Source organism: Salvia splendens, chromosome 4, assembly GCF_004379255.2.
Source record: "Salvia splendens isolate huo1 chromosome 4, SspV2, whole genome shotgun sequence".
In the NCBI taxonomy this organism is placed as follows: domain Eukaryota; kingdom Viridiplantae; phylum Streptophyta; class Magnoliopsida; order Lamiales; family Lamiaceae; genus Salvia; species Salvia splendens.
The window spans coordinates 20398722-20424411 of record NC_056035.1 but is presented as its reverse complement, the minus strand read 5'-3'; the positions used below and the strand labels follow the sequence as shown (position 1 = coordinate 20424411).

At 44.6% G+C, this 25690-nt stretch overlaps 1 protein-coding gene across 1 annotated transcript; it reads right to left on the bottom strand.

Moving 5' to 3' along the window:
- Positions 1–22741: 22741 nt before the first annotated feature.
- LOC121801495 lies at positions 22742–25458 on the bottom strand. The gene is made up of 5 exons (XM_042200997.1): positions 25229–25458; positions 24496–24761; positions 24168–24379; positions 23803–24070; positions 22742–23201 (listed from the first exon to the last, which is right to left on the bottom strand). Exons 1-5 carry the CDS (start codon positions 25317–25319, stop codon positions 22914–22916), a joined length of 1125 nt encoding a protein of 374 aa, XP_042056931.1. The 5' UTR covers positions 25320–25458; the 3' UTR covers positions 22742–22913.
- Positions 25459–25690: the final 232 nt, after the last annotated feature.

The window sequence follows — 25690 nt, the reverse complement described above, 5'->3', positions numbered from 1 at the left end:
AATGGTATGGTGATATCCAGCTTCCCAAAAATTGACATGTAATCCACTGGGTTTTCCTTCTTCCTCTTGGTCACGAACCGGTAAGGGAATGGTTTTTTTCTTTCGCCTCTTCAGTCGGTCCTTCAACAGCCTTCCCGGAGTTTTCTTGGGTACATTCTGGGCTGGAGCCTCCTTCGTGGGTTCCGTTTCCTTAGGAGGGTCTCACCTGGGCAGTACGCCTCTTGTTTCATTCTTTTCCAATGGTGCTTTATCTAAAAAGAATGGATCCTGCATCTGAGGTAGAGGTCTGTTGAGCTCTCCCTCCGAGATGACATCCTTCAGTATATTTGTCCCACTAGGCTCTCCGTTGGACTTCTTCGGTTGGGGTCCCTCATAGGCAGTACCGGACCGCAATGTGACCTTGCTCACGTTCGCCTTTTCAGGAACATGGACTGTAGATGGGAATTTTCCTGAATTTCCCTTCATTTCACCCATTGAACTCGCAAGCTGAGCCAATTGCCTATTCATCATGTCTATGTTCGCCTTATGCTCCTTCTGGGCATTCTGCATCCCCTGCACTACTTCACTATTGGACTGCAACTCACCCTTGATACTTTGCTGCGAAGCGAACAATTCTCCCATCATGTCCTCCATAGATCTCCTCGACCTGTTAGGATATTGGGACTGATTTTGTCCTTGGTGATGGTTATACTGGGGGTTTTGGTTGGGTTGGTAATTTTGGAAGTTTTGTTGGTTCTGGTTAGATGGGTAGTGGTTATACTGGCCAGGAGGGTGGTCTTGATGATATTGATTCTGGTTCTGGCCTTGGAAATGGTTCTGGCTTTGGAACTGGTTTTGGTTCTGCTGATGTTGGGAACCTTGATTATGCTGACTCTGGTAATTTTGGAAGTTTCTCTGGTGGGGTGGTACATAAACAGGGTTTGAGTTTTGGTTATGTGGGTTATGGTTATGGGTTTGTTGGTTCCTTCTTGACCAGTTGGCCTGGTGGTCGGGATTTGCTGGGCCACGGTTGGGATTCTGGTTTGGGTGGGGGTTGTATTGGTTCTGACCTTGACCTTGGTACTGATTTTGGTTCCCGTCTCCCCATCAAAAGTTCGGATGGTCCCTCCATGATGCGTCCCGTTGCCTTCCCTGGATCTAATGCCCACTAGAATTGTAGTATCCGGCAGCATTAACCTGCTCCATATTGACGAAATCATTAGGCTGATCATAGCTCGGCCTTTTAATTCCCTGCTCTGCACCTTTGTAGCTCCAAGTTGGGGAAGGTGGTGGTGCGTTCTTCTCGATCGCGCTCAGGAGTGTCTTCTTCATTCGTCCATCTTCAAATCCATCTTCTGCTCTATCTTATGCTCCTGGTCAGTAGACAATGCACTAGCAATTCTTTCTCTGCTGTAGCTATCCCTAGAATTATCGTACTCCTTCTTTGCACTCAATAACTTCCCTAGGACCCTTTTAGCTTCGCTGACCCTTAACTGCGTGAAACTTCCTCCTGCCGAAGAGTTTGCCAAGTCTTTCGTTGCCTTGTTCATCCCCTCATAAAAGGTATGATGTATTTCTATATCGGCCATACGATGATTCGGACATGCATCCAAAAGACTCATATACTTCGCCCAATAATCACTCAAGGGTTCATCATACCCTTGCTTCACACTGGTTATCTCTCTCTTCAATGCGCTCGTCTTCGATGACGGGAAGAATTTTCCTAAGAACGCCGACTTGAAATCTGCCCAACTCTCTATCGAATTGGGGGGCAGTAGCATGAACCAGGTGTTGGCCTCCCTTTTTAGAACGAACGGCAAAGCCTTCAATCTATAGTCATCCTCGGTCGCCCCTGCTGGTCTTCTCTGTGCCCTACAAATCTTACAGAACTCATGAAGGAATTCGTAAGGGCCTTCATAGCTCTTTCCACAGTACGTGGGCAGGATTGCAATAACATGGGGCTTCACATCACAAGCTGTCTGCCCCGGGGTGACTACTATAGCTTGCGGTGGTTCTCCTTCGGTATGCGCGTTCAGCGTCCCGATCTCTGGATCGTCATCATTGTTGTCTGCCATTCTCCTTGGGTTACCCTCCAACTGTAGTACCTGTTCTGGTATTCTTCCTTCTATGGTGTCTTGCTCCTCGTCACTACTCGTGCCTATGTCAGACAGAGCTGTTAACAAGCCAGATCGAGTGGTTACGAGTATAGATCCTCGCTGAAGTATCTTCGGTCTCCGATGGTCAGGAGCCGAACTGCTTCTCATAAACTGAAAGAAAAAGAAAGAGAAAAAATTATGAACAATATATACGCCAAAGTATCACACACAATAACAGCTAATAACGCCATTCATCCCCGGCAACGACGCCATTTAAAAGTGCAGGTTTGTGTCAGGTGTCGTTTCGAGCAAAGGATGTATCCTACTGATAAGGATGGAAATCCCAGCTAAGCCTGAACCTGGTATCAAAAATTCCTCAACCCACTTCTACTGACTAGTATAGTGGACGTAAGGGTCGAATCCCACAGAGATGATGCGTTTTGGTATCGTGGTGATATTCTGGAAGGTTTGGTTAGCTACCACGCTTTGGGTTGAGACTTAATCTAGGCTGGAATTTAAGATGGTACTCTACTAACTAAGAGGTGGGAGAGATGTTTGACAGGTGGCTGTGTACGTGAGAGTGGGGAACATGATGTTTCAGAAACATATGGAAAGTACGAGTTTACTATAAAAGGCTAAACGAAATATCAGAGGAAAAGAGGTAGTTAGGTGACTAGGTCTACAGATCTGAAAAGTAACAGCTGAAAAGTAAAGGACAAAAGTAAAAGTGGTTAAAAAGGCAAAGTGGCCCCAAAGTGGATGGAGATGTATTCTTCTTCAACATGAATCAATTCAGATCAGCAAATCCAGACTTATCACCATAGAAACACAGATTAACAACTTCATGAACACAAATCTACAATTAAAACTTCAAATCAAAAGATCGAACACCGAAACTACAACTAAACTTACTGGGTGACATGCAAGGTGGCAGAAACTACGTAAACTAGGCCTTCACACTTAACCATTTCAGATCTAAAATCTAACAGCAAACTGAACTCATAAACTCAGATCTATCAATTCGGAAATGAAAACATGCTCGCAACAACTGGAAATTACCGTAACAACTGGATCTAAGCTATCTAGGCAGAAAAGAATGAAATCAAACAAGAACCGATGCAGAAAAATAGCTTCGTATCATAAAATCGTTTGGATCGCAACTAAGACTTCAAAGTAAGCAAATATTGAACGTGCAACAATTCCAACGTAAGAAAACAAGTGCGATTAACTAAGAAAGCAAATAAAGATTGTTTTGCCACTCCGGCGATGAAACTGTTAACACTACGATCACGCTGACTGGAATGAAAAGATGTGGAACTCCGGCGAACTGATGGTCTTCAGGTGACCATGGCTGTGGCGAGGAATGAGAATATGAAGGATAATGCTGAAAGGTTGATCTACCGAAAAGAGATTGCTAACTAAGCGTAGGAGTTAATGAACTCGTTCCTTCATCCCTATTTTCTCTCACCAAGTGGCTTCCTTTTATAGGGAGGCCTCCATTGATTTTTAGGGTAGACACTCTTTATGAAATGACCCTTTTGCCCCTTGCTTGCGGCTGATCTTCCCAGCTATCCTTCCTCTCCATCTCGAGCCTTCTTGGCACGCATCCTGGTCAGTATTGCACCCTTCTGACGCCTTTTCACCTGAATTATCCGAACATTCCCATACTGGCTAGAACACTCTCCCTGCACACTTTAGCAACTGTTTTGCAGATATATTCCAATTATGCACATTATACTGACCAGTAACCAAGGCCTAGAATACGACTTATCACACATCATCTAATTATAAGCTCGATTCGACTCCCAGCTGGATAACAATCTTGACTGGGAATATTCGTTCATTCCGAGAGTGAGCGAATCATTGATTGCTACGTGTTGTTCTTCTAGAATGACGATGCTTTTTTGTAACAGATTCGTATAACAGCTTCGTCCTTGCGTTCTTATATTCCGGCATGTGTTCCCTTCTAGAACGTCGTCCTTGATAACAGAATGGTGCGCCATATCCAGCTCATTTCCTCACGTGTTCTTCTTCTAGAAGCCAGCGGTCCCCACCTAACTGCTTGATCGCTCCCCCGATTCTTGGCCCTTTTTCGCCTTTTGTACTTGCTTGATCAGTTCGGCCTTGCTGCCTTGGTCAAGTAGCATTTCTGCGCATTTTAACACTTGTTTTGCGCGATAAACCGATCAAGTAGTATACATTTTACCCTTAAACCGATGCATGAAATGATCCTTATCAAACTGCTCACACTTAAAACATACTTGTCCTCAAGTACAAAGAAAAAGAAAAGAAAAAGATAAGGCAAATTTCAGGCGTGGTACTTATTTCACAAGTAAAAAAAACGAAAAGAAAAAACAAGACCTCAAGATCAAAACATGTATTCACATATATATGCATTAGACCAAATAATTTTCCAACAATCATACCCGAGGTTGAGGTCAATCCATTTGTCAGTAGCTTGTGTTCCTTCTCTTTCGCCTTTGCTTGATCAAGGTGTCAGCTTGTCAAGATTGCTCAATTTAAAAACCACTGTTGGATTCACTCAGTCACTCATTTCTCACAGAGATGTTAGAACTGTTCACTCGGTGTTGCCATAAATTTAATACCTTGAATCAGACTGCACAAGATAGTTCCTTAAGGTCTTTGTTTGGGATGTAACGAGGCTCAAGGGTAGTAACGTATTAGGGTAGGGTTCTAGGGGTTCTAAGTTCAAATATAAAATTTTAAAGAAAAATCACATGAGTCGAAAAGCCAAAGATTTGACTAAACTCGCTGGATCAGAATTGGGATATTTATTTCTTCCTCTTCTTGATGCTCCTTCTCGATCAAATTTCGACCTTTAGCCTTATAACTTTCGGCTTATTTGTTTACTTTTGATTTTCTGGGTCAGGTTACAACTATTTTCTGCCTTTTCTTTTTCTCAAACCTTTTCATCATTTTTTATATGATCAACCCGATTGTCTAACTTGATCAACCCGGCTACCCTTTATTTCGATCATTCTATTGTTATCCCCTTTTGTTTCCCTTGACAAACTTTATCTCTTCGACCTTCTTTTCTCATGTGATATGAAACTTGTATTTGGTCTTAAGGCTTCAAATAATGGGTAAGGGTGTTTGGGCTCAAAGTGGTTAACTAAGGGGTGCCTTGATTAATGAGGGGGGTTTGTGGAATCGAAGGAAAAAAATTGCTCAAAAGGCTAAGTCCTAGTGCCTTTAGTCCTTACTACTTGTGCAATTTTCATCTCAATATTAAAAGTCAGCCTCTCGTAAATTTTTTCTTTTGTAAAAATAGTAGAAAGTGTTCTACTTTTGGCTTATAACTCACAGTTGGTTTAGAAATTGAGCATTTCCATCATACTTGCGTCGTTCAAATTGATCAAGTTTTTGCAATCAAGTTTTACATGTGAGCATACTGAATCATTTTTCTAACTCTCCCAAAGAGTAATCAAGTCTTCCATTTATCCAATTTCATGCATATTGTCTATCTTATTACTATCTGGAATTTGTTATTTTTGAAAAATTTTAGCATGTATGATTCTACTGTAACTAACCCGTCCCATCTCCCCACTGCATATGAACTCGTCCTCGAGGGACTAGATGCAGTTGAAAAAAAGGGTTAGGCACAGGCGACGGCACAACAAGGGAAACTTCTCACACTTAGACCAGATACTGGGCTAAGTGTGAGACAGTGCCAGCAATCAACACATGCTAATATAGAAAAAACATAACACATAGGCTAAACAGACAATAACTTCCATAAACTTCTCACACTTAGTCCAGACACAGGACTAAGTGTGAGAACGGAGTCAAAAACACAATTTACACAAAGAAACAGGGTTAAGGGTGATACTACTTCCTTCTAGATTATTGAATCAGGGGAATGTTGCGCGTCTTCCTTATCGCCTCCATTACACAGGCCTTCCTTATTGCCTCTAAGGCTTCGCGTTTATCGGAGCTCCTCCTCCTTGGTATTTTTATTCTTTTTCTCCTTCGTGGGGAGAAGCATGCTGGCAGCGTTAGTAAGCCCCATACCTTGGTTGGTATGGTGGCCCATTTTAGGGGAAGAAAGGATACTTTCTTCCCCCTTCCTCTTGCTCCCTTCCTCTGCTCTCACCTGGTTGCTCTCCACAGTCTTGCTTGCTTCAATGACTGCTCCGGTCCCTTGGTTTTCTCCTCATCCTCTTGCTGCCTTGAACCATCTGCTTCAGGAAGCAGCTGGTTCATTGTCTGGTGGCGCGTCCTTCTCGGGATGGAGTCTTCCTCTATAGTCGAAGAAAGGTTAAATTCTGTCTCCTTTCGTCGTAGAAGGAAATCACTGGGAAGAGGCAGCCCTTCTGTTGGTGGTGGCGGAGCAGGGTCCTTAGACCGAGAAATTCTTAGGCGAGCTTTTAGGGCAGTGTAAATCTCCACGGGGTCAGCACCGGCGGGAAAACTTCTGAGTACGGAGTCCACACGCCTTATGTCAGCCGGGTCCACATATTGGAGCTGGCCGATGAATCTAGGAGGCAATAATGGGGTTCTTGTGGTTGGTGGACTGGATGGTAACAAGGACCACTGATTATCACTGTTGATGCCGGCTCCTGAAGAAAACGAGGATGTATTGGATGTCTCGAGTTGATTGCCCTGCATTTCTTTCTGATTATGTTTGTTGGTGATTTGAATTTGGAGAGAATTAGATGAGGATAGCACAAAGGTTCTGAAGGTAGTTGATGGAAAGTGAGATCCGGAAGACCCTTTTTATATTGCAGCCCCGACTGTTGAGATTTCTGCCTGTTTGAGATCTCTGCGTTTGTTCAGATTTGTGTGACTCTTCACGTGCAGGCGCACCTTTTTAGAGTGTCAGGTGGCAAAGCTTCTCCGATACGCTTCATTCCTCTCTCCAGGACGTCCTTTCATTTCAACAGTCGGCGCCGCCTGACACATCTCAAATTACTGTGCACGTCTTATCATCACCCGTTCTTATCAACTCAATCACTGCACCACCAATTAAATTCAAATTGCACCAATCAAGTGGACCATTAAATCCCGATGACAACTCACATAATTCCACTTGATCAATTTCTTTCTTCCACGTCCGACTTTTGATTAACTAAGAAAAACTTAACACACTAAAAAAAATATTTACACTAACAAGGATTTGACCGGGTTTCCTTGGAATGTCACTTGATCAGATTAAGAGATTTAGAATTTGTTGCTTGATCAAGCAGACTATCCATGAATACCCGATCACTCCTTCTACTTGTTTGCTGGCGTGACTAGGCATTGGTAGTGAAATGTCGTTCACTACAAACGCCTCCATTCCGTTCCTACCGGGTAACTCACTTTCCTCCAAACTGTCGGTCCTTCCTGCGAACTTTGCCCTTTTAGGTGCAAGTTGCTCCTAGCTTCTCTGTTTACTTTGATCAATCCTCCTTTCCTGGCAGATCCGTTGTTCCTCGGACTTCAACTTGATCAGATGCAGGTGCCCTTCAAAGAACTTGTCTGGAATGGCTTCCATATTTTCTTTTTGCAGAATTCGGCGCAGGTGACTCGCTTCTATGTTTTCACATCCTTTCCTATCAACTGCTTCCCACTCAAACTCCTGTAGAATGAGTAACCATCTGATCAAATGCGGGTTTGATCTCTTCTTCGACGATAGGTATTTGACGGCGCCGCCTGGTTTGTATACACCATCACTTTGGAACCAAGTAGGTGTTGTCTGAACTCCCCAAATGCAAAGACTACTGATAGCATTTATTTTTCGGTCACATCATAGTTCCTTTGCGCCTGACCCAATGTTTTTGATGCGTAGAGAACAACATAACTTTTCCCCTGGATTTTCGGACTTAGTATTGCTCTCACAGCACAGTTACTAGTCTCACACATCACCTCAAAGGAGTGATTCCAGTCAGGGCCGCGTATTATAGAATAACTCATCAATCGATCTTTCAGAAATGGGAACGCGGCCTTGCAGACATCAGAAAATTTAAACTTTACGTCATCCTGCGGAAGCTTCGTCAGGAACTGGGCTCTCCCGGCGAAATCCTTGATGAGTCCTCCATGGGCCTCAGCGTGCCTTAACAAGGCTCTGATCTCCTCCTGGTTAATAGGATGCGGAAGTTTTGCCACATGTGTGTACCTTGCCATGACTGTTCGAGGGTCCGACCAGTTTGAACTTCGCTTCTTGGACATCAGCTGGGGTTGATGTTGGAAGAGTAGTTCTTTCTGTTTCTGCAATCTTGGTTCGACTGGTTTGTGATCTGTCTGGCTGGACAGGTTCTTGAAAGCCAATCTTGGTTGTGACGGCTGGCAAAATTCCATAATTGCCCTTCTAATGGCTTGATCTTCCATTGCTCCAGTCATTGTCGTATCAAACCATTCTGATGCCTCTCTCTTGAGCTGTTCACCTTCAGCGGAACCAGAGGGTGGCTCTTTGAAGGATTCCTTTTTCGAATACTTCTGTTTCCGAGGGCTGATAGCGTCTACTGTTTGTATGGTCTCTCTGTCCTGTGGCCTTCTTGCAGCTTCATTAATGCCAACTGTAAGTCGCTCTCCTTTAAACTCCAGATTAATTGTCCCATGGCGAACGTCAATGACTGTGTTGGCGGTGGATAGGAAAGTTCTCCCCAAAAGGATTCCAATAGACTCCTCTGCTCCTGGTTCCGTCATTTTTATAACAAAGAAGTCGGCGGGATACATAAATCTGTTCACCTTGACGATTTCATCTTCCAAAACTCCCTCGGGGTAAATGCAAGACCCGTCTGCTAGCTGTATTTCCATATTGGTTTTGATGAGCTTAGCATTCTCCAGTTTCTTGTATATAGAATATGGCATAATATTGGTGGAAGGCCCTAGGTCGCACATTTTTGAACGTTTCTGATGGAAATTGGGAGCGTAAATACCCCTGGGTCAGTTCTCTTGGGGGGGAGATCACCAGATTGGATCATACCGGTCACTTTTTGCTGCTTCGACCCTCCTCCTCTTTTCAGCACCTTGTTCACAAATGTTAGACTCTTCTTTCGCTGTGACTTGATCAAAGGCGCTGGATTCAAGGCTTTTATTAAGACTGGTCCTGGGTGCTGGAAAACTTGCAGTCGAGCTCTGATAAACTCCTTCTGATTTCAGAGAGACTGTGTTGACATTGTCTCACTCTGCTGGAGGTTGCACTGTAGCCGGAATCTTTCCTTCATTACCTCTCAGCTTCCCCAGTGACATGGCGACCTGAGATAACTGCTTCGTAAGCATGTCCAATGCAGCTCTCTATTCTCTCTAGGCTTCCTGTATTTCTCGCACAGCATCATGGGGCTGGTGAGGGATTATCATTTCCCCTGGACCTTCATTTTGCTGCCTGTTATTTCTCTGATTAAATCGGCCTCCCCCATGGCCTTGCTGGTAGAAACCGGAGGGTCCATCCTGTCCTGGTTGGTCTTGGGAAAGATGATTTTGTTGGTTTCCTTGGAAATACTGTGGGTTCCCTTGATTTTGCTGGTTTCCTCTGTGGTACTGCGGAACATAACTCACCATTTGATTACATAGTTGCCTTCCCTGGTTGCTATACTGACGGGCTTGGTGTTGGTACCCCCATTCTCCTTCCTGTTGTCGGCTTGACCAGCTAGGCTGTCCTCCACTTGACCAGTTCCCTTGAGGTCCACTTGACCAACCTGCCTAACCTCCATGCATTCTATTCCCTCCAGTGTTTGGTCTATCCAGGATTCGAGCTGGCCAGTTGGACTGCCCGTCAGAGGGTTGTACCTGTTGTGTCGCGGTTAGTTGTGGTTGGCTTTGATTCTGATTAGTCCATCTGAAGTTGGGGTGGTCCCTCCACGGAGCATCTCTCTGCTTCCCCTAGATCCAATTGCCATTTGTGTTCCAGTGGCCTACGGCGTTTACTTGCTCTACCTCAGGGGGAAACTCGCAGTAATAGTAGTGATGCTCTTCTGGTGGTGGTGGCTGCGGCATATACTGTGTCTCCTTCGGTGCAGGCGGTGGCGGCGGTCTCATTTTTTCCACTGCTTCCAGCAGTTTCTTCTCCATCTGCTCGAATCGAGCCTCCAGCTTTTCATCGTTGCGCGCCTCTGCTGCGTGCACTGCTTCTCTCCTGTACTGCCCTCGAGATGTTTCGTACGACCGCTTAGCCTCAATCAGCCTCTCCAAAATATTCTTAGCTTGGCTAAAAAGGGTTTTTGAGAAATCCCCTTGTGCTGCGAGGTTGAGGTCGTTCTTGCTCTCCACAGTGAGTCCGCCATAGAAGATCGAGTAGATCTCCTTCTCTCCCAGCTTGTGGTTAGGGCATGCTTGAAGCAGCCCTTGGAACCTATCCCAGGACTGGCCGAGGGGCTCGTCATACTCCTGTCTGGCTTCTGTAATTTCCCTTTTCAGGGCACTTGTTTTCGATGCTGGAAAGAAACGATCGAGGAATATCATGCGGAATTCGGCCTAAGTCCTAATGGATCCTTCTGGCAGCCTAGACAGCCAGACACCCGCGTCCCCCTTCAAAACAAAGGGAATAGCCTTAAGCCTGTAATCTTCGGATGTGGATCCTGCTGGCACGGGCTGAATATCACAGTATCGGCAGAATTCCTCCAGAAAAGCACACGGACACTCCTTCAAAAGGCCGTAGAAGTGGAACAAAACGGCCAGTACTCCTGATTTGATTGCGATGGTCCGCATCCCAGGAGTAGCGGTGATGGCATGTGTGGGCTCTCTCTCATCATGAGCGTGTAGAGAGTCGATTCTCTAGTCGTCAGGGACAAGGGCCATTTTTACATCTACTTGTTCAGGTGGTGGTGGGTTTGTGTTCTGCTCGGTGGCTGCTGCTGCTTGTGCGGCTCTGTAACGAGTGGTCACTACGCCGGCTTCCCTGATTCTCCACTGAGTGTTAGTTCTTCTATTTATAAAGGGATGATTCTAGTAATCGCCTTGGTGGTACCTTCTCATCAACAGCAGGAAAAATAAATGAGAAAAGAAAGAAATAAAACTATTTACTCCTACGCACTACACACAAAAATAAAATAACACCATGCTTCCCCGGCAACAGCGCCATTTTGGGGGGACTTGGAAAGAGGCGAAAACGCGATTAGAATGCTGATCAAGTTATATGGAATGATAACCGAACCGGTCGGATCAGTTAGCAAATTGTCGTTGCCACTTAATCACTGCAATCTAGCTCTAGCTCTTTCTTTCTTGCCAAATTAATTTATAAACTCCCAATTTTGCACAACTTTAACAGTAAAGCGGCAAGTTCGGGGTCGATCCCGCAGAGAAGTTGGTGTGTCGAGTGTGTGAGTAGTGAACATGGGGGTTGGATGCTGCCACGCTTTAACTTGGGAGTTTTTAACTATTGTCTTTACTCTAGGCAGAATTTTACTAGCAAGCTTGATCAATTGAACTTTAACTACTGGGTCAAGTGAATTGCGGTTAACAGCAGAAAAGTAAATGCGAGAATGTAAACGAAAATAACTTTGATTAAACTAAAAACTGAGTACAACGTGAAATTTAAACTAAGCTAACACTTTGGAAGCTAAGAAAGCGGTAAGAACTGAGAAGAATCTCAGCGGGAAACTTAAGATAACGATAACAAAAATGAGTATTCTGCAGCGCTCCCTTCGGTCACCCTTTTAACTAAACTATCTAAGCTAAGCTAGAGAGCTGAACTAAACTAAGCTAGAGAGCTGAACTAAACTAAGCTCGAGAACTGAACTACGCTATATAACTAAGCTAAGCTAAACTAGACGGAAAGTAAAGTGTCGGATCCCCTTCTTGTGGTGGCACATCATCTATTTATAAGCTCGATTCGACTCCCAGCTGGATAACGATCTTGACAGGGAATATTCACTCATTCTGAGAGTGAGTGACTCATTGATTGGTACGTGTCGTTCTTCTAGAATGACGATACTTTTTTGTAACAGATTCGTATAACAGCTTCATCCTTGCGTTCTCATATTCCGGTACATGTCCCTTCTAGAACGTCGTCCTTGATAACAGAATGGTGCGCCATATCCAGCTCATTTCCTATCGTGTTCTTCTGCTAGAAGCCAGCGGTCCCCACCTAACTGCTTGATCGCTCCCCCTTGATCAACTCCCCTGATTCTTGGCCCTTTTTCGCCTTTTGTACTTGCTTGATCAGTACTTCCCAGATTCTTGATCAACTCCCCAGATAACTGCTTCGTAAGCATTTCCAATGCATCTCTCTATTCTCTCTGGGCTTCCTGTATTTCTCGCACCGCATCATAGGGCTGGTGTGGGATCATCATATCCCCTGGACCTTCATTTTGCTGCCTGTTATTTCTCTGATTAAATCGGCCTCCCCCATGGCCTTACTGGTAGAACCGGAGGTCCATACTGTCCTGGTTGGTCTTGGGAAAGATGATTTTGTTGGTTTCCTTGGAAATACTGTGGGTTCCCTTGATTTTGCTGGTTTCCTCTGTGGAACTGCGGAACATAACTCACCATTTGATTACCTGGTTGCCTTCCCTGGTTGTTATACTGAGGGGCTCTGTGTTGGTACCCCCATTCTCCTTCCTGTTGTCGGCTTGACCAGCTAGGCTGTCCTCCACTTGACCAACCTGCTTAACCTCCATGCATTCTATTCCCTCCAGTGTTTGGACTATCCAGGATTCGAGCTGGCCAGTTGGACTGCCCATCAGAGGGTTTTGCCTATTGTGTCGCGGTTAGTTGTGGTTGGCTTTGATTGTGATCAGTCCATCTGAAGTTGGGGTGGTCCCTCCACGGAGCATCTCTCTGCTTCCCTTGGATCCAGTTGCCATTTGTGTTCCAGTGGCCTACGACGTTTACTTGCTCTACCTCAGGGGAAAACTCGCAGTAATAGTAGTGATGCTCTTCTGGTGGTGGTGGATGCGGCACATACTGTGTCTCCTTCGGTGCAGGCGGTGGCGGCGGTCTCATTTTTTCCACTGCTTCCAGCAGTTTCTTCTCCATCTGCTCGAATCGAGCCTCCAGTTTTTCATCGTTGCGCGCCTCTGCTGCGTGCACTGCTCCTCTCCAGTACTGCCCTCGAGATGTTTCGTACGACCGCTTAGCCTCAATCAGCCTCTCCAAAATATTCTTAGCTTGGCTAAAAAGGGTTTTTGAGAAATCCTCTTGTGCTGCGAGGTTGAGGTCGTTCTTGCTCTCCACAGTGAGTCCGCCATAGAAGATCGAGTAGATCTCCTTCTCTCCCAGCTTATGGTTAGGGCATGCTTGAAGCAGCCCTTGGAACCTATCCCAGGACTGGCCGAGGGGCTCGTCATACTCCTGTCTAGCTTCTGTAATTTCCCTTTTCAGGGCACTTATTTTCGATGCTGGAAAGAAACGATCGAGGAATATCATGGGGAATTTGGGCCAAGTCCTGATGGATCCTTCTGGCAGCCTAGACAGCCAGACACCCGCATCCCCCTTCAAAACGAAGGGAATAGCCTTAAGCCTGTAATCTTTGGATGTGGATCCTGCTGGCACGGGCTGAATATCACAGTATCGGCAGAATTCCTCCAGAAAAGCATACGGACACACCTTCGAAAGGCCGTAGAAGTGGAACAAAACGGCCAGTACTCCTGATTTAATTGCGATGGTCCGCATCCCAGGAGTAGCGGTGATGGCATGTGTGGGCTCTCTCTCATCATGAGCATGTAGAGAGTCGATTCTCTAGTCGTCAGGGACAAGGGCCATTTTTACTTCTGCTTGTTCAGGTGGTGGTGGGTTTGTGTTCTGCTCGGTGGCTGCTGCTGCTTGTGCGGCTCTGTAACGAGTGGTCACTACGTCGGCTTCCTGGATTCTCCACTGAGTGTTAGTTCTTCTGTATATAAAGGGATGATTCTAGTAATCGCCTTGGTCGTACCTTCTCATCAACAGCAGGAAAAACAAATGAGAAAAGAAAGAAATAAAACTATTTACTCCTACGCACTACACACAAAAATAAAATAACACCATGCTTCACCGGCAACGGCGCCATTTTGGCGGGACTTGGAAAGAGGCGAAAACGCGATTAGAATGCGGATCAAGTTATATGGAATGATAACTGAACCGGTCGGATCAGTTAGAAAATTTTCGTTGCCACTTAATCACTGCAGTCTAGCTCTAGCTCTTTCTTTCTTGCCAAATTAATTTATAAACTTTCAATTTTGCACAACTTTAACAGTAAAGCGGCAAGTTCGGGGTCGATCCCACAGAGAAGTTGGTGTGTCGAGTGTGTGAGTAGTGAACAGGGGGTTGGCTGCTGCCACGCTTTAACTTGGGAGTTTTTAACTATTGTCTTTACTCTAGGTAGAATTTAACTAGCTAGCTTGATCAATGGAACTTTAACTGTTGGGTCAAGTGAATTGCGGTTAACAGCAGAAAAGTAAATGCGAGAATGTAAACGAAAATAACTTTGATTAAACTAAAAACTGAGTACAACGTGAAATTTAAACTAAGCTAACACTTTGGAAGCTAAAAAGGCGGTAAGAACTGAGAAGAATCTCAGCGGGAAACTTAAGATAACTATAACAAAAATGAGTATTCTGCAGCGCTCCCTTCGGTCACCCTTTTAACTAAGCTATCTAAGCTAAGCTAGAGAGCTGAACTAAACTAAGCTAGAGAGCTGAACTAAACTAAGCTGGAGAACTGAACTACGCTAGATAACTAAGCTAAGCTAAACTAGACGGAAAGTAAAGTGTCGGATCCCCTTCTTGTGGTGGCACATCATCTATTTATAAGCTCGATTCGACTCCCAGCTGGATAACAATCTAGACAGGGAATATTCACTCATTCTGAGAGTGAGTGACTCATTGATTGCTACGTGCCGTTCTTCTAGAATGACGATGCTTTTTGGTAACAGATTCGTATAACAGCTTCATCCTTGCGTTCTCATATTCCGGCACGTGTCCCCTTCTAGAACGTCGTCCTTGATAACAGAATGGTGCGCCATATCCAGCTCATTTCCTAACGTGTTCTTCTTCTAGAAGCCAGCGGTCCCCACCTAACTGCTTGATCGCTCCCCCTTGATCAACTCCCCTGATTCTTGGCCCTTTTTCGCCTTTTGTACTTGTTTGATCAGTTCGGCCTTGCTGCCTTGGTCAAGTAGCATTTCTGCACATTTTAACACTTGTTTTGCGCAATAAACCGATCAAGTAGTATGCATTTTACCCTTAAACCGATGCATGAAATGAGCCTTATCACCTATCGGCACAAACATGAGCAGTTGCTCCAGTGTCGATGTACCAACCTCCCTTGTTTTCAATCAAGTTGGCTTCTTCGTTGACCATAGCAATGAGGTCATTTTCATCCCAGTCTTTAAACTCCTTCTCAACGACGTGGGCTGTCGGCTTCTTCTTCTTGCTGCGGCAGTCTTCGGCAAAGTGGTCAGTTTTGCCACACTTAAAGCATTCGCCTTCAAATTTCTTTTCAGGCTGTTTTCCTTTCCCTTTATCCTTTTGACTTGGGCGAGGGCATTTGTTGGAGGGACGGCCCCACTCCAACAGATTGGCTTTGGTTTCAAGTGGGCTGAAGCCCTTAGCCTTTTGGTCGCTTTTGCGCACATCAGCCTCAATGCGCAATTTCACGATCAAGTCTTCAAGGGTCATCTGCTTTTCGCTTGTGCTTGAGATAGCTCTTGAAGTCCTTCCAACTGGGAGGAAGCTTGTCAATGATCGTGCACCTTAAGAAGTTGTCGGGCAAGGTCATCCCTTCAGCCACTAGTGCGTGGATGATCATTTGGAGCTCTTGAGCTTGCTCCATGATGGATCTAGAGTCGACCATCTTGTAGTCCATAAATTTAGATGCTACAACTTGTTCAGTACCTGCAGCATTTTTTATGCTATACTTCTTTTCTAGGCTTTCCCACATCTCTTTTGATGTGGTTACAACGGAGTATCCATTGTACAAACTATCATCTAAGGCACTTAGAAAGAAATTTTTACAAAGATAATCTCCTTTTCTCCAAGCTTCATAGTCCGTCATGACTTCGAGCCTAGTCTCTTGATCGCTTGGCGCGAGCGGCTCATTTTCCGTGAGGAAGTTGGCAACGCCCAATGTTGTCAAGTAGAACAACATCTTTTGGTACCACCTTTTGAAGTCAGATCCTCCAAACTTTGTTGGCTTCTCGGCAGGTGGCATCATTCTTGGTGCCAAAGGTGACGTACTTGGTCCATGGAAGGAACCAATTCCGTTGCCCCCGAAGGAGCCAACAACGTGGTTGGGCATAGAGTCCCCACTATTCTTGTTGGGCATAGAGCCCGTCATGGTCGTACCAGTCCCGAAGGAACTAGCACCCGCGTGAGACCCGAAGACCTCAGCATTCGTGTGAGACCCGAAGGCCCAAGCACTCGATCCATTAAAGGATCCGAAGAAACCACTAAAAGTGGAACCAACCAATCCACTCGAGGTGGATCCACCAGTTAGCCCATGGCGGACGTCAATGACTGTGTTGGCGGTGGATAGGAAAGGTCTCCCCAAAAGGATTCCAATAGACTCCTCCGCTCCTGGTTCCGTCATATTTATAACAAAGAAGTCGGCGGGAAACATAAATCTGTTCACCTTGACGATTTCATCTTCCAAAACTCCCTCGGGGTAAATGCAAGACCCGTCTGCTAGCTGTATTTCCATATTGGTTTTGACGAGCTTAGCATTCTCCAGTTTCTTGTATATAGAATATGGCATAATATTGATGGAAGCCCCTAGGTCGCACATTGCGTGCTCTATTTGAACGTTTCTTATGGAAATTGGGAGCGTAAATACCCCTGGGTCAGTTCTCTTGGGGAGAGATCACCAGATTGGATCATACCGGTCACTTTTTCTGCTTCGACCCTCTTCCTCTTTTCAGCACGTTGTTCACAAATGTTAGACTCTTCTTTCGCTGTGACTTGATCAAGGGCGCTGGATTCAAGGCTTTTATTAAGACTGGTCCTGTGTGCTGGAAAACTTGCAGTCGAGCTCTGATAAACTCCTTCTGATTTCAGAGAGACTGTGTTGACATTCTCTCGCTCTGCTGGAGGTTGCACTGTAGCCGGAATCTTTCCTTCATTACCTCTCAGCTCGCCCAGTGACATGGTGACCTGAGATAACTGCTTCGTAAGCATTTCCAATGCAGTTCTCTGTTCTCTCTGGGCTTCCTGTATATCTCGCACAGCATCATGGGCTGGTGTGGGATCATCATATCCCCTGGACCTTCATTTTGCTGCCTGTTATTTCTCTGATTAAATCGGCCTCCCCCATGGCCTTGTTGGTAGAAACCGGATGGTCCATACTGTCCTGGTTGGTCTTGGGAAAGATGATTTTGTTGGTTTCCTTGGAAATACTGTGGGTTCCCTTCATTTTGTTGGTTTCCTCTGTGGTACTACGGAACATAACTCACCATTTGATTACATGGTTGCCTTCCCTGGTTGCTATACTGAGGGGCTTGGTGTTGGTACCCCCATTCTCCTTCCTGTTGTCGGCTTGACCAGCTAGGCTGTCCTCCACTTGACCAGTTCCCTTGAGGTCCACTTGACCAACATGCCTAACCTCCATGCATTCTATTCCCTCCAGTGTTTGGTCTATCCAGGATTCGAGCTGGCCAGTTGGACTGCCCGTCAGAGGGTTGTACCTGTTGTGTCGCGGTTAGTTGTGGTTGGCTTTGATTCTGATTAGTCCATCTGAAGTTGGGGTGGTCCCTCCACGGAGCATCTCTCTGCTTCCCCTGGATCTTGTTGCCATTTGTGTTCCAATGGCCTACGGCGTTTACTTGCTCTACCTCAGGGGGAAACTCGCAGTAATAGTAGTGATGCTCTTCTGGTGGTGGTGGCTGCGGCACATACTGTGTCTCCTTCGGTGCAGGCGGTGGCGGCGGTCTCATTTTTTCCACTGCTTCCAGCAGTTTCTTCTCCATCTGCTCGAATCGAGCCTCCAGCTTTTCATCGTTGCGCACCTCTATTGCGTGCACTGCTCCTCTCCTGTACTGCCCTCGAGATATTTCGTACGACCGCTTAGCCTCATTCAGCCTCTCCAAAATTTCTTAGCTTGGCTAAAAAGGGTTTTTGAGAAATCCCCTTGTGCTGCGAGGTTGAGGCCGTTCTTGCTGTCCATAGTGAGTCCGCCATAGAAGATCGAGTAGATCTCCTTCTCTCCCAGCTTGTGGTTAGGGCATGCTTGAAGCATCCCTTGGAACCTATCCCAGGACTGGCCGAGGGGCTCGTTATACTCCTGTCTGGCTTCTGTAATTTCCCTTTTCAGGGCACTTGTTTTCGATGCTGGAAAGAAACGATCGAGGAATATCATGCGGAATTCGGCCCAAGTCCTGATGGATCCTTCTGGCAGCCTAGACAGCCAGACACCCGCGTCCCCCTTCAAAAAGAAGGGAATAGCCTTAAGCTTGTAATCTTCAGATGTGGATCCAGCTGGCACGGGCTGAATATCACAGTATCGGCAGAATTCCTCCAGAAAAGCATACGGACACTCCTTCGAAAGGCCGTAGAAGTGGGACAAAACGGCCAGTACTCTTGATTTGATTGCGATGGTCCGCATCCCAGGAGTAGCGGCGATGGCATGTGTGGGCTCTCTCTCATCATGAGCGTGTAGAGAGCCGATTCCTGAGTCGTCAGGGATAAGGGCCATTTTTACTTCTGCTTGTTCAGGTGGTGGTGGGTTTGTGTTCTGCTCGGTGGCTGCTGCTGCTTGTGCGGCTCTGTATCAAGTGGTCACTACGCCGGCTTCCTGGATTCTCCACTGAGTGTTAGTTCTTATGTATATAAAGGGATGATTCCAGTAATCGCCTTGGTGGTACCTTCTCATCAACAGCAGGAAAAACAAATGAGAAAAGAAAGAAATAAAACTATTTACTCCGACGCACTACACACAAACATAAAATAACACCATGCTTCCCCGGCAACGGCGCCATTTTGGCGGGACTTGGAAAGAGGTGAAAACGCCATTAGAATGCGGATCAAGTTATATGGAATGATAACCGAACCGCTCTGATCAGTTAGCAAATTGTCGTTGCCACTTAATCACTGCAGTCTTGCTCTCGCTCTTTCCTCATTGCCAAAGTAATTTATAAACTCCCGATTTTGCACAACTTTAACAGTAAAGCGGCAAGTTCGTGGTCGATCCCATAGAGAAGTTGGTGTGTCGAGTGTGTGAGTAGTGAACAGGGGGGTTGGCTGCTGCCACGCTTTAACTTGGGAGTTTTTAACTATTGTCTTTACTCTAGGCAGAATTTAACTAGCTAGCTTGATCAATGGAACTTTAACTACTGGGTCATGTGAATTGCAATTAACTACTGGGCCCCTTGATCAACTCCCCCGATTCTTGGCCCTTTTTCACCTTTTGTACTTGCTTGATCAGTTCGGCCTTGCTGCCTTGGTCAAGTAGCATTTCTGCACATTTTAACACTTGTTTTGCGCGATAAACCGATCAAGTAGTATGCATTTTACCCTTAAACCGATGCATGAAATGAGTCTTATCACCTATCGGCACAAACATGAGCAGTTGATTCAGTGTCGATGTACCAACCTCCCTTGTTTTCAATCAAGTTGGCTTCTTCGGTGACCATAGCAATGAGATCATTTTCATCCCAGTCTTTGAACTTCTTCTCAACGACGTGGGCTGCCGGCTTCTTCTCCTTGCTGCGGCAGTCTTCGGCACAGTGGTCAGTTTTGCCACACTTGAAGCATTCGCCTTCAAATTTCTTTGCAGGCTGTTTTCCTTTCCCTTTATCCTTTTGAATTGGGTGAGGGCATTTGTTGGACGGACGGCCCCGCTACAACAAATTGGATTTCGTTTCAAGTGGGCTGAAGCCCTTAGCCTTTTGGTCGCTTTTGCGCACATCAGCCTCAATACGCAATTTCACGATCAAGTCCTCAAGGGTCATCTGCTTTCGCTTGTGCTTGAGATAGCTCTTGAAGTCCTTTCAACTGGGAGGAAGCTTGTCAATGATCGTGCACCTTAAGAATTTGTCGGGCAAGGTCATCCCTTCAGCCACTAGTGCGTGGATGATCATTTGGAGCTCTTGAACTTGCTCCATGATGGATCGAGTGGCGACCATCTTGTAGTCCATAAATTTAGATGCTATAACTTGTTCAGTACTTGCAGCATTTTCTATGCTATACTTCCTTTCTAGGCTTTCATACATCTCTTTTGATGTGGTTACGACGGAGTATACATTGTAAAAACTATCATCTAAGGCACTTAGAAAGAAATTTTTACAAAGATAATCTCTTTTTCTCCAAGCTTCATAGTCCGCCATGACTTCGAGCCTAGTCTCTTGATCGCTTGGCGCGGGCGGCTCATTTTCCGTGAGGAAGTTGGCGACGCCCAATGTTGTCAAGTAGAACAACATCTTTTGGTACCACCTTTTGAAGTCAGATCCTCCAAACTTTGGTGGCTTCTCGGCAGGTGGCATCATTCTTGGTGCCAAAGGTGCCGTACTTGGTCCATTGGAAGGAACCAATTCCATTGCCCCCGAATGAGCCAACAACGTGGTTGGGCATAGAGTCCCCACTATTCATGTTGGGCATAGAGCCCGTCATGGTCTTACCAGCCCCGAAGGAACTAGCACCCGCGTGAGACCCGAAGGCCCCAGCATTCGTGTGAGACCCGAAGGCCCCAGCACTCAATCCATTAAAGGATCCGAAGGAACCACTAAAAGTGGAACAAACCAATCCACTCGAGGTGGATCCACCAGTGGGCCCAAGGGGGTTAACAAACTTCCAAGGCGTTGTTGATGAACATGGATAGCGCCCGGGAGTGGGCATCATCGTCGGAATCGACGAAGTGTTGACCGGTGCATTGGTCGACATGGTGGATGGAGATGCAGCGGCGGTGGTGGCAGTGACGGTGTTGGCGTTGGTCGACATCTCCAAGCAAAGGATTAGGTTTCGATAGTTTTAAGTTCAGTTAAGGTTCGATCCTTCAATGGCAAATCTTATCTCGTCTTGCGAATGTTGGGATCCTTCTTACTGGAATTACAGGAGATAAACAATACCGGGCGTAATACAACCCAAGAAGGAAGAACTAAAATTTTAAAATTACACTAAAATCAAAACTGTCAAAGGAAATTAAACTTAGCCGAGTCGAGGAGGCCTCTTTCCGCAAGACGAGATACGCCCCGGTAGTGCTCTCGGTTTGGCGTGTCGTCCCCAAAGATAAAACGGCTATGTCTCTGGTGAAGCAGCACCACAATCAACATAGTTCCGGCGAACTGGAAGAGGAGAGGGTAGAGCTTCGGGAAGAAAGACAATGCAGAGAGAGTATGATGCTTGTGAGTATGTTCGTATGTTGTTCTATATCCTAATGCAAGGAATGACTAGCCTATTTATAGGCTTGGTCCACTGCGGGGTCAACTCAGCCTTGATGGCTGTCATCATGGCTCATCATGGCGGGCCTGTAACCGCCGGCCGTTACGAGTTTGAAAGCTGGAGTGGTCGACGTTGAATCTAGACGTTGTACACGCCCTAGTTCAACCGTCACATGTGGACTTCGTGAAGCGACTTGATCAAGACACTAATCAAGGCATCGCTCAAGGCGCAGCAGGCCGAGTTGATCAGGCTGCTGATCAAGGCACAGTATGTCGAGATGATCAGGCTGCTGCCCAAAACTGCGGTGGTCCAAAACATTAAGTCTGGATCCAGGGACAAGCCCAAAGACCACCCAAAGATCAATTGTCATGTCCAAGTCCAAGACCAAGACCAAGGGCAAGGGCACGCCTCGGCTCGGCGCACATGTGCACGCGTGTGGGCTCTTTCACCCATCTTAGTCCATGATAATTACTAAGTGTAATAAATCACTTAATAAATACACATTTAAAGATGTGTCTCATCTCCTATGTGGGATAATTAACACTAGTTAATTACTCCCTACACTTTCATCTCATAGATTTATCAAAAGCTACAATATGACCAACTTTTATCCACTATTTCTCACTCACCGGGAATCGGATTTGAGAAAGTGAATATACTACGGTCATCTACGCGGAACGTAGATCGACGCTATATTATTTAATTTCCAAAAATTAAATGTCTCGTCACATTTATTATTAGTCAAACTTTATTGACCGGACATCTTAAATTCAAGATTCCAACACTTACAACCACAATTGTTTCCCTCTCACACTTCTCACCCTGTGCGCTCGGTTGGACTGCCAACAGTTAAGTGCGGTCGCCGTCACATCTCCTCATTCTACCTCACTCGCGACTTCAACCACAACTCCCACCACACCATCACAAACAGACTGTTCCCCTGCTTGAAATTCTTGACTAGTAGTACTACACAATAACACAATGCACTACACCTTTCGTTCATTCAAAATGACATTTTCTTGGGTAACATATACTACCTGCGTCCCACTCAAGATGATCACATTCTTGAGTGACACGAGATTTTAAAAAGTATTATTAGATGGAATAAAGTAGAGAAAAAAAATATAGTTGAATATTTTAATGAGGAGAGAGGGAAGATGGGTTATTTTTAAAGTTGGAAAGTGGCCATCTTAATTGGGACAAACAAAAAAGAAAACGTGGTCATCTTGAATGAGACGGTGGGAGTAGTATTTTCTTTTGTTTGATTATAGTGCTACGGAAAATAGTGCGATTTTCAATTACATGACTTCTTCTCGATCAATACATTAAACAGTTGCCCCAAAATAGTGCGATTTTCAATTCTGTAATTAATTTTGTGATTAATAAATTTTTATTTAAAACATATTCTAATTTAAATTAAATTTAGATTCTAACTGAAAAAACTTAATCAAAATTAATACCTCCGTGAACTCAATAAATTCAGACAAAAATCATCGTCCTTTCTTTAAACACAAACTATTGTCTTATCAAGGAAAAAAATTAGTACAAAATACAACATACAACTTAGAGAGCAGTGGAAGCTCTAAATGCCAATAATTATCAGAAGCCTTTGTTTTTAACCTATAAGTGCTTGTACGATGGTGTCGGCCATTCCATCAGCGTATGGAAACATATGTCCAGTACCTGACAACTCGTGGTATTGAATCCATGGAAGCCGACTGGCAATGTAACGCTGCAGGGTAACAGGAACAAGATTATCGTCATCCCCCTGCCATAAGTGAACTGAACCTCCACCTTCCGAGAACGGATTTTTCAGATCCATTGGATCGAAGTCCCAGCTCCCAAAACCAATCATTGTATCACGATGAAGAGACTCAAACTCGCCTTGTTGTCTTGGTGTTGTCTGGACCATGTCAGGGAAGCATAAACGTAAGATGTTTTTTTCTTTTCTTTAAAATGAAATATGTTAAGAGAGTGAATCAAGTTTAATGATGAAAAACATTGTGTATGTAATCAAGCCTGTGTATCTATCGCCCTTTATGAAGGGATATGGGTACTTCAATTTTTTCTCTACTTTAGTACTTCAATTTTCTTATCACTACTTAGTTTAATAATAGGATAGTGATCAGTGTTCCTAAAAAAGGAAAATGTTAAGTTAGGGAAAAACTTGATAGAAACATCAGTTATTAATAATCATCTTGAATCAGCTTAGCTATAAGAGCACAAATGTATTCTTCATAAGATATATTATTAGCAGCTATGAAGGGTTGATATCTCTTTCTGGAGCTCAGATTGAGAGCATATGATTTCTTTGATAGTTTTTTCTGTTAATATAATTTCATTAATTTAGTCAGCCATAGTGAAAAAAATTGATTGGCTATAGTTTAGAGGAGGGGAAAATAAAAACCTAGATCAAACAACCCTACTTTACTTTCATTCTTACTTGTGCTAACTAAACAATTCTTATGTAAGTTATGCTATTAAAAGAAAGTAAAACCAGTTACCTGATGCTCCGTGGACAAAGAAATAACCTTTGGAAGTAGTTCCTTGTCAGGATTAGAGAAGACGTCAGGGTGGTGAGCAATAACGCTTGAACCAGGGAAGAAATTCTGTGTGTTCCACCAGTAGGTTAGCCATGGCAAGTAGTGAGCTACACGAAGAGTCCACTGGTCTTGTGTGAGCTGCTTGTTATATGCTTCTTGAGACAAGTTTGAAGGGAAACCAGGCCACCAATAATTCACAACTGGTGTTAACAGAGCAGCTCCGGCTAATCTGTTCAGTTAAAAATTAAATATGTTGGTACAATTAAGAAGGTATAGATGTAACGGAAGGCCCTCGATATCTACCAAGTAACACAAACAAAATTCACCTGTGAGGTATATACTTGAGGCAGCTCCAAACAACCTGCCCACCCATTGAAAATCCAATGACATAGAATTTGGGTCCTAGACTCAACTGATCAGCAAGCTCCTCAATGTCAAAAGCTAGGCTCTTAACAGTCCGGGCAGGGTGAGGACTACTCTCTCCATAACCAGGTCTATCAAACGAAACAATGTATATGCCTCTACTATCAACAATATCCTGCAAATGAGTTCATAAATAAAACAGTCCTTAAAGCTCCATACGATGCAAAAATGCAGTTCATAACCATTGATCAACACAAATCCTTCAAGCAACATAAAAAGAAGCGTCCTTACCGGTGAGAGGTTAGCTGTTAACGCAGAAACATCAAGCCTGCAATTATCAAATCCATGGATAAACACTATTTTGTGTTTTGCCACATCCTTTGGCACGCCAGATTCTTTGTAAGCCAAGTACCTCCCATCCTTGAGCTGTATTCTCGGCGCTGTAACTGGAGGCCCACCTTCGAAGCCACATGTCTTTGGCGGAGGAGGCTTTGTAGCTTGATAAGCCAAAGCTAGAAAACCCACCAATCCAACTAAAAGCACTTTGATGAGAACCCCTGAATCATTTAACATAACAATTTCGATCAAACAAAACAATGGCATCCAAAATCGAATTTCGAGAATTATGAATCAGACTATAACATATCAATCAACCAAAATGCAAAGGCTTTCTAAGCACTTCCATCTTGACATCCCATCAAATCAATTACATACTACAATTGAGCAATTAGACTGCTGAATTACAACTTGAAGGATCTAAATTACAACCTAGTGCACCAGTATCAAATCACACAAGCTTTGATTATGATACCTAATACTGGAACACATTATCCCCAAAACATACAAAAGTAGCCAAATTTCAAAATCAAGTCCACGCCATGCAGGAAGCACGGATTCATTCTCATGTAAATTCTGGCAACTTCCAATAATCCGATGATTCCTCATATCATTAATCAAAAACTCATAAGGAAAAATTAGAAATCTGAGCGTGCATAGTGACGAAACGTGAAGAGGAGATCAATACCAGAGGATTCAGAGGAAGCACTGGGCTTGGGTTTTCGAGTGTGAGCCCTGGCGGAGGCGGCTGATATTTTTCTGGGGGGTCCAGCCGCCATAATTGCCTTGGATTCTCAGATTTGAATTGAATACTTGAAATCACAAGGCAAGTTGAGAGATTGGAAGAGGTGAAGTGTGTTTTATAACAATCTGTTAGTTGGGAGATCTGATTGCGACTTTTTTAATTCGTCAGTCACTACTCCTCGTGACAACGGCATTTGACGGCCACCTTCAATGAGAATATATTTATATTTATATTTATATTTATAAAATGAGAATATTTCATCTTACGTTCAAAGCATTTATTCAAAAATGACGTTTAAGTAATTATTGCATCTGATGGTTGAGCGAATTTTTGATGTTAGTAAATGCAGGAAAATGCAGATCACGACACAGAGATTTACGTGGTTCGATTTACTGAGGTAAATCT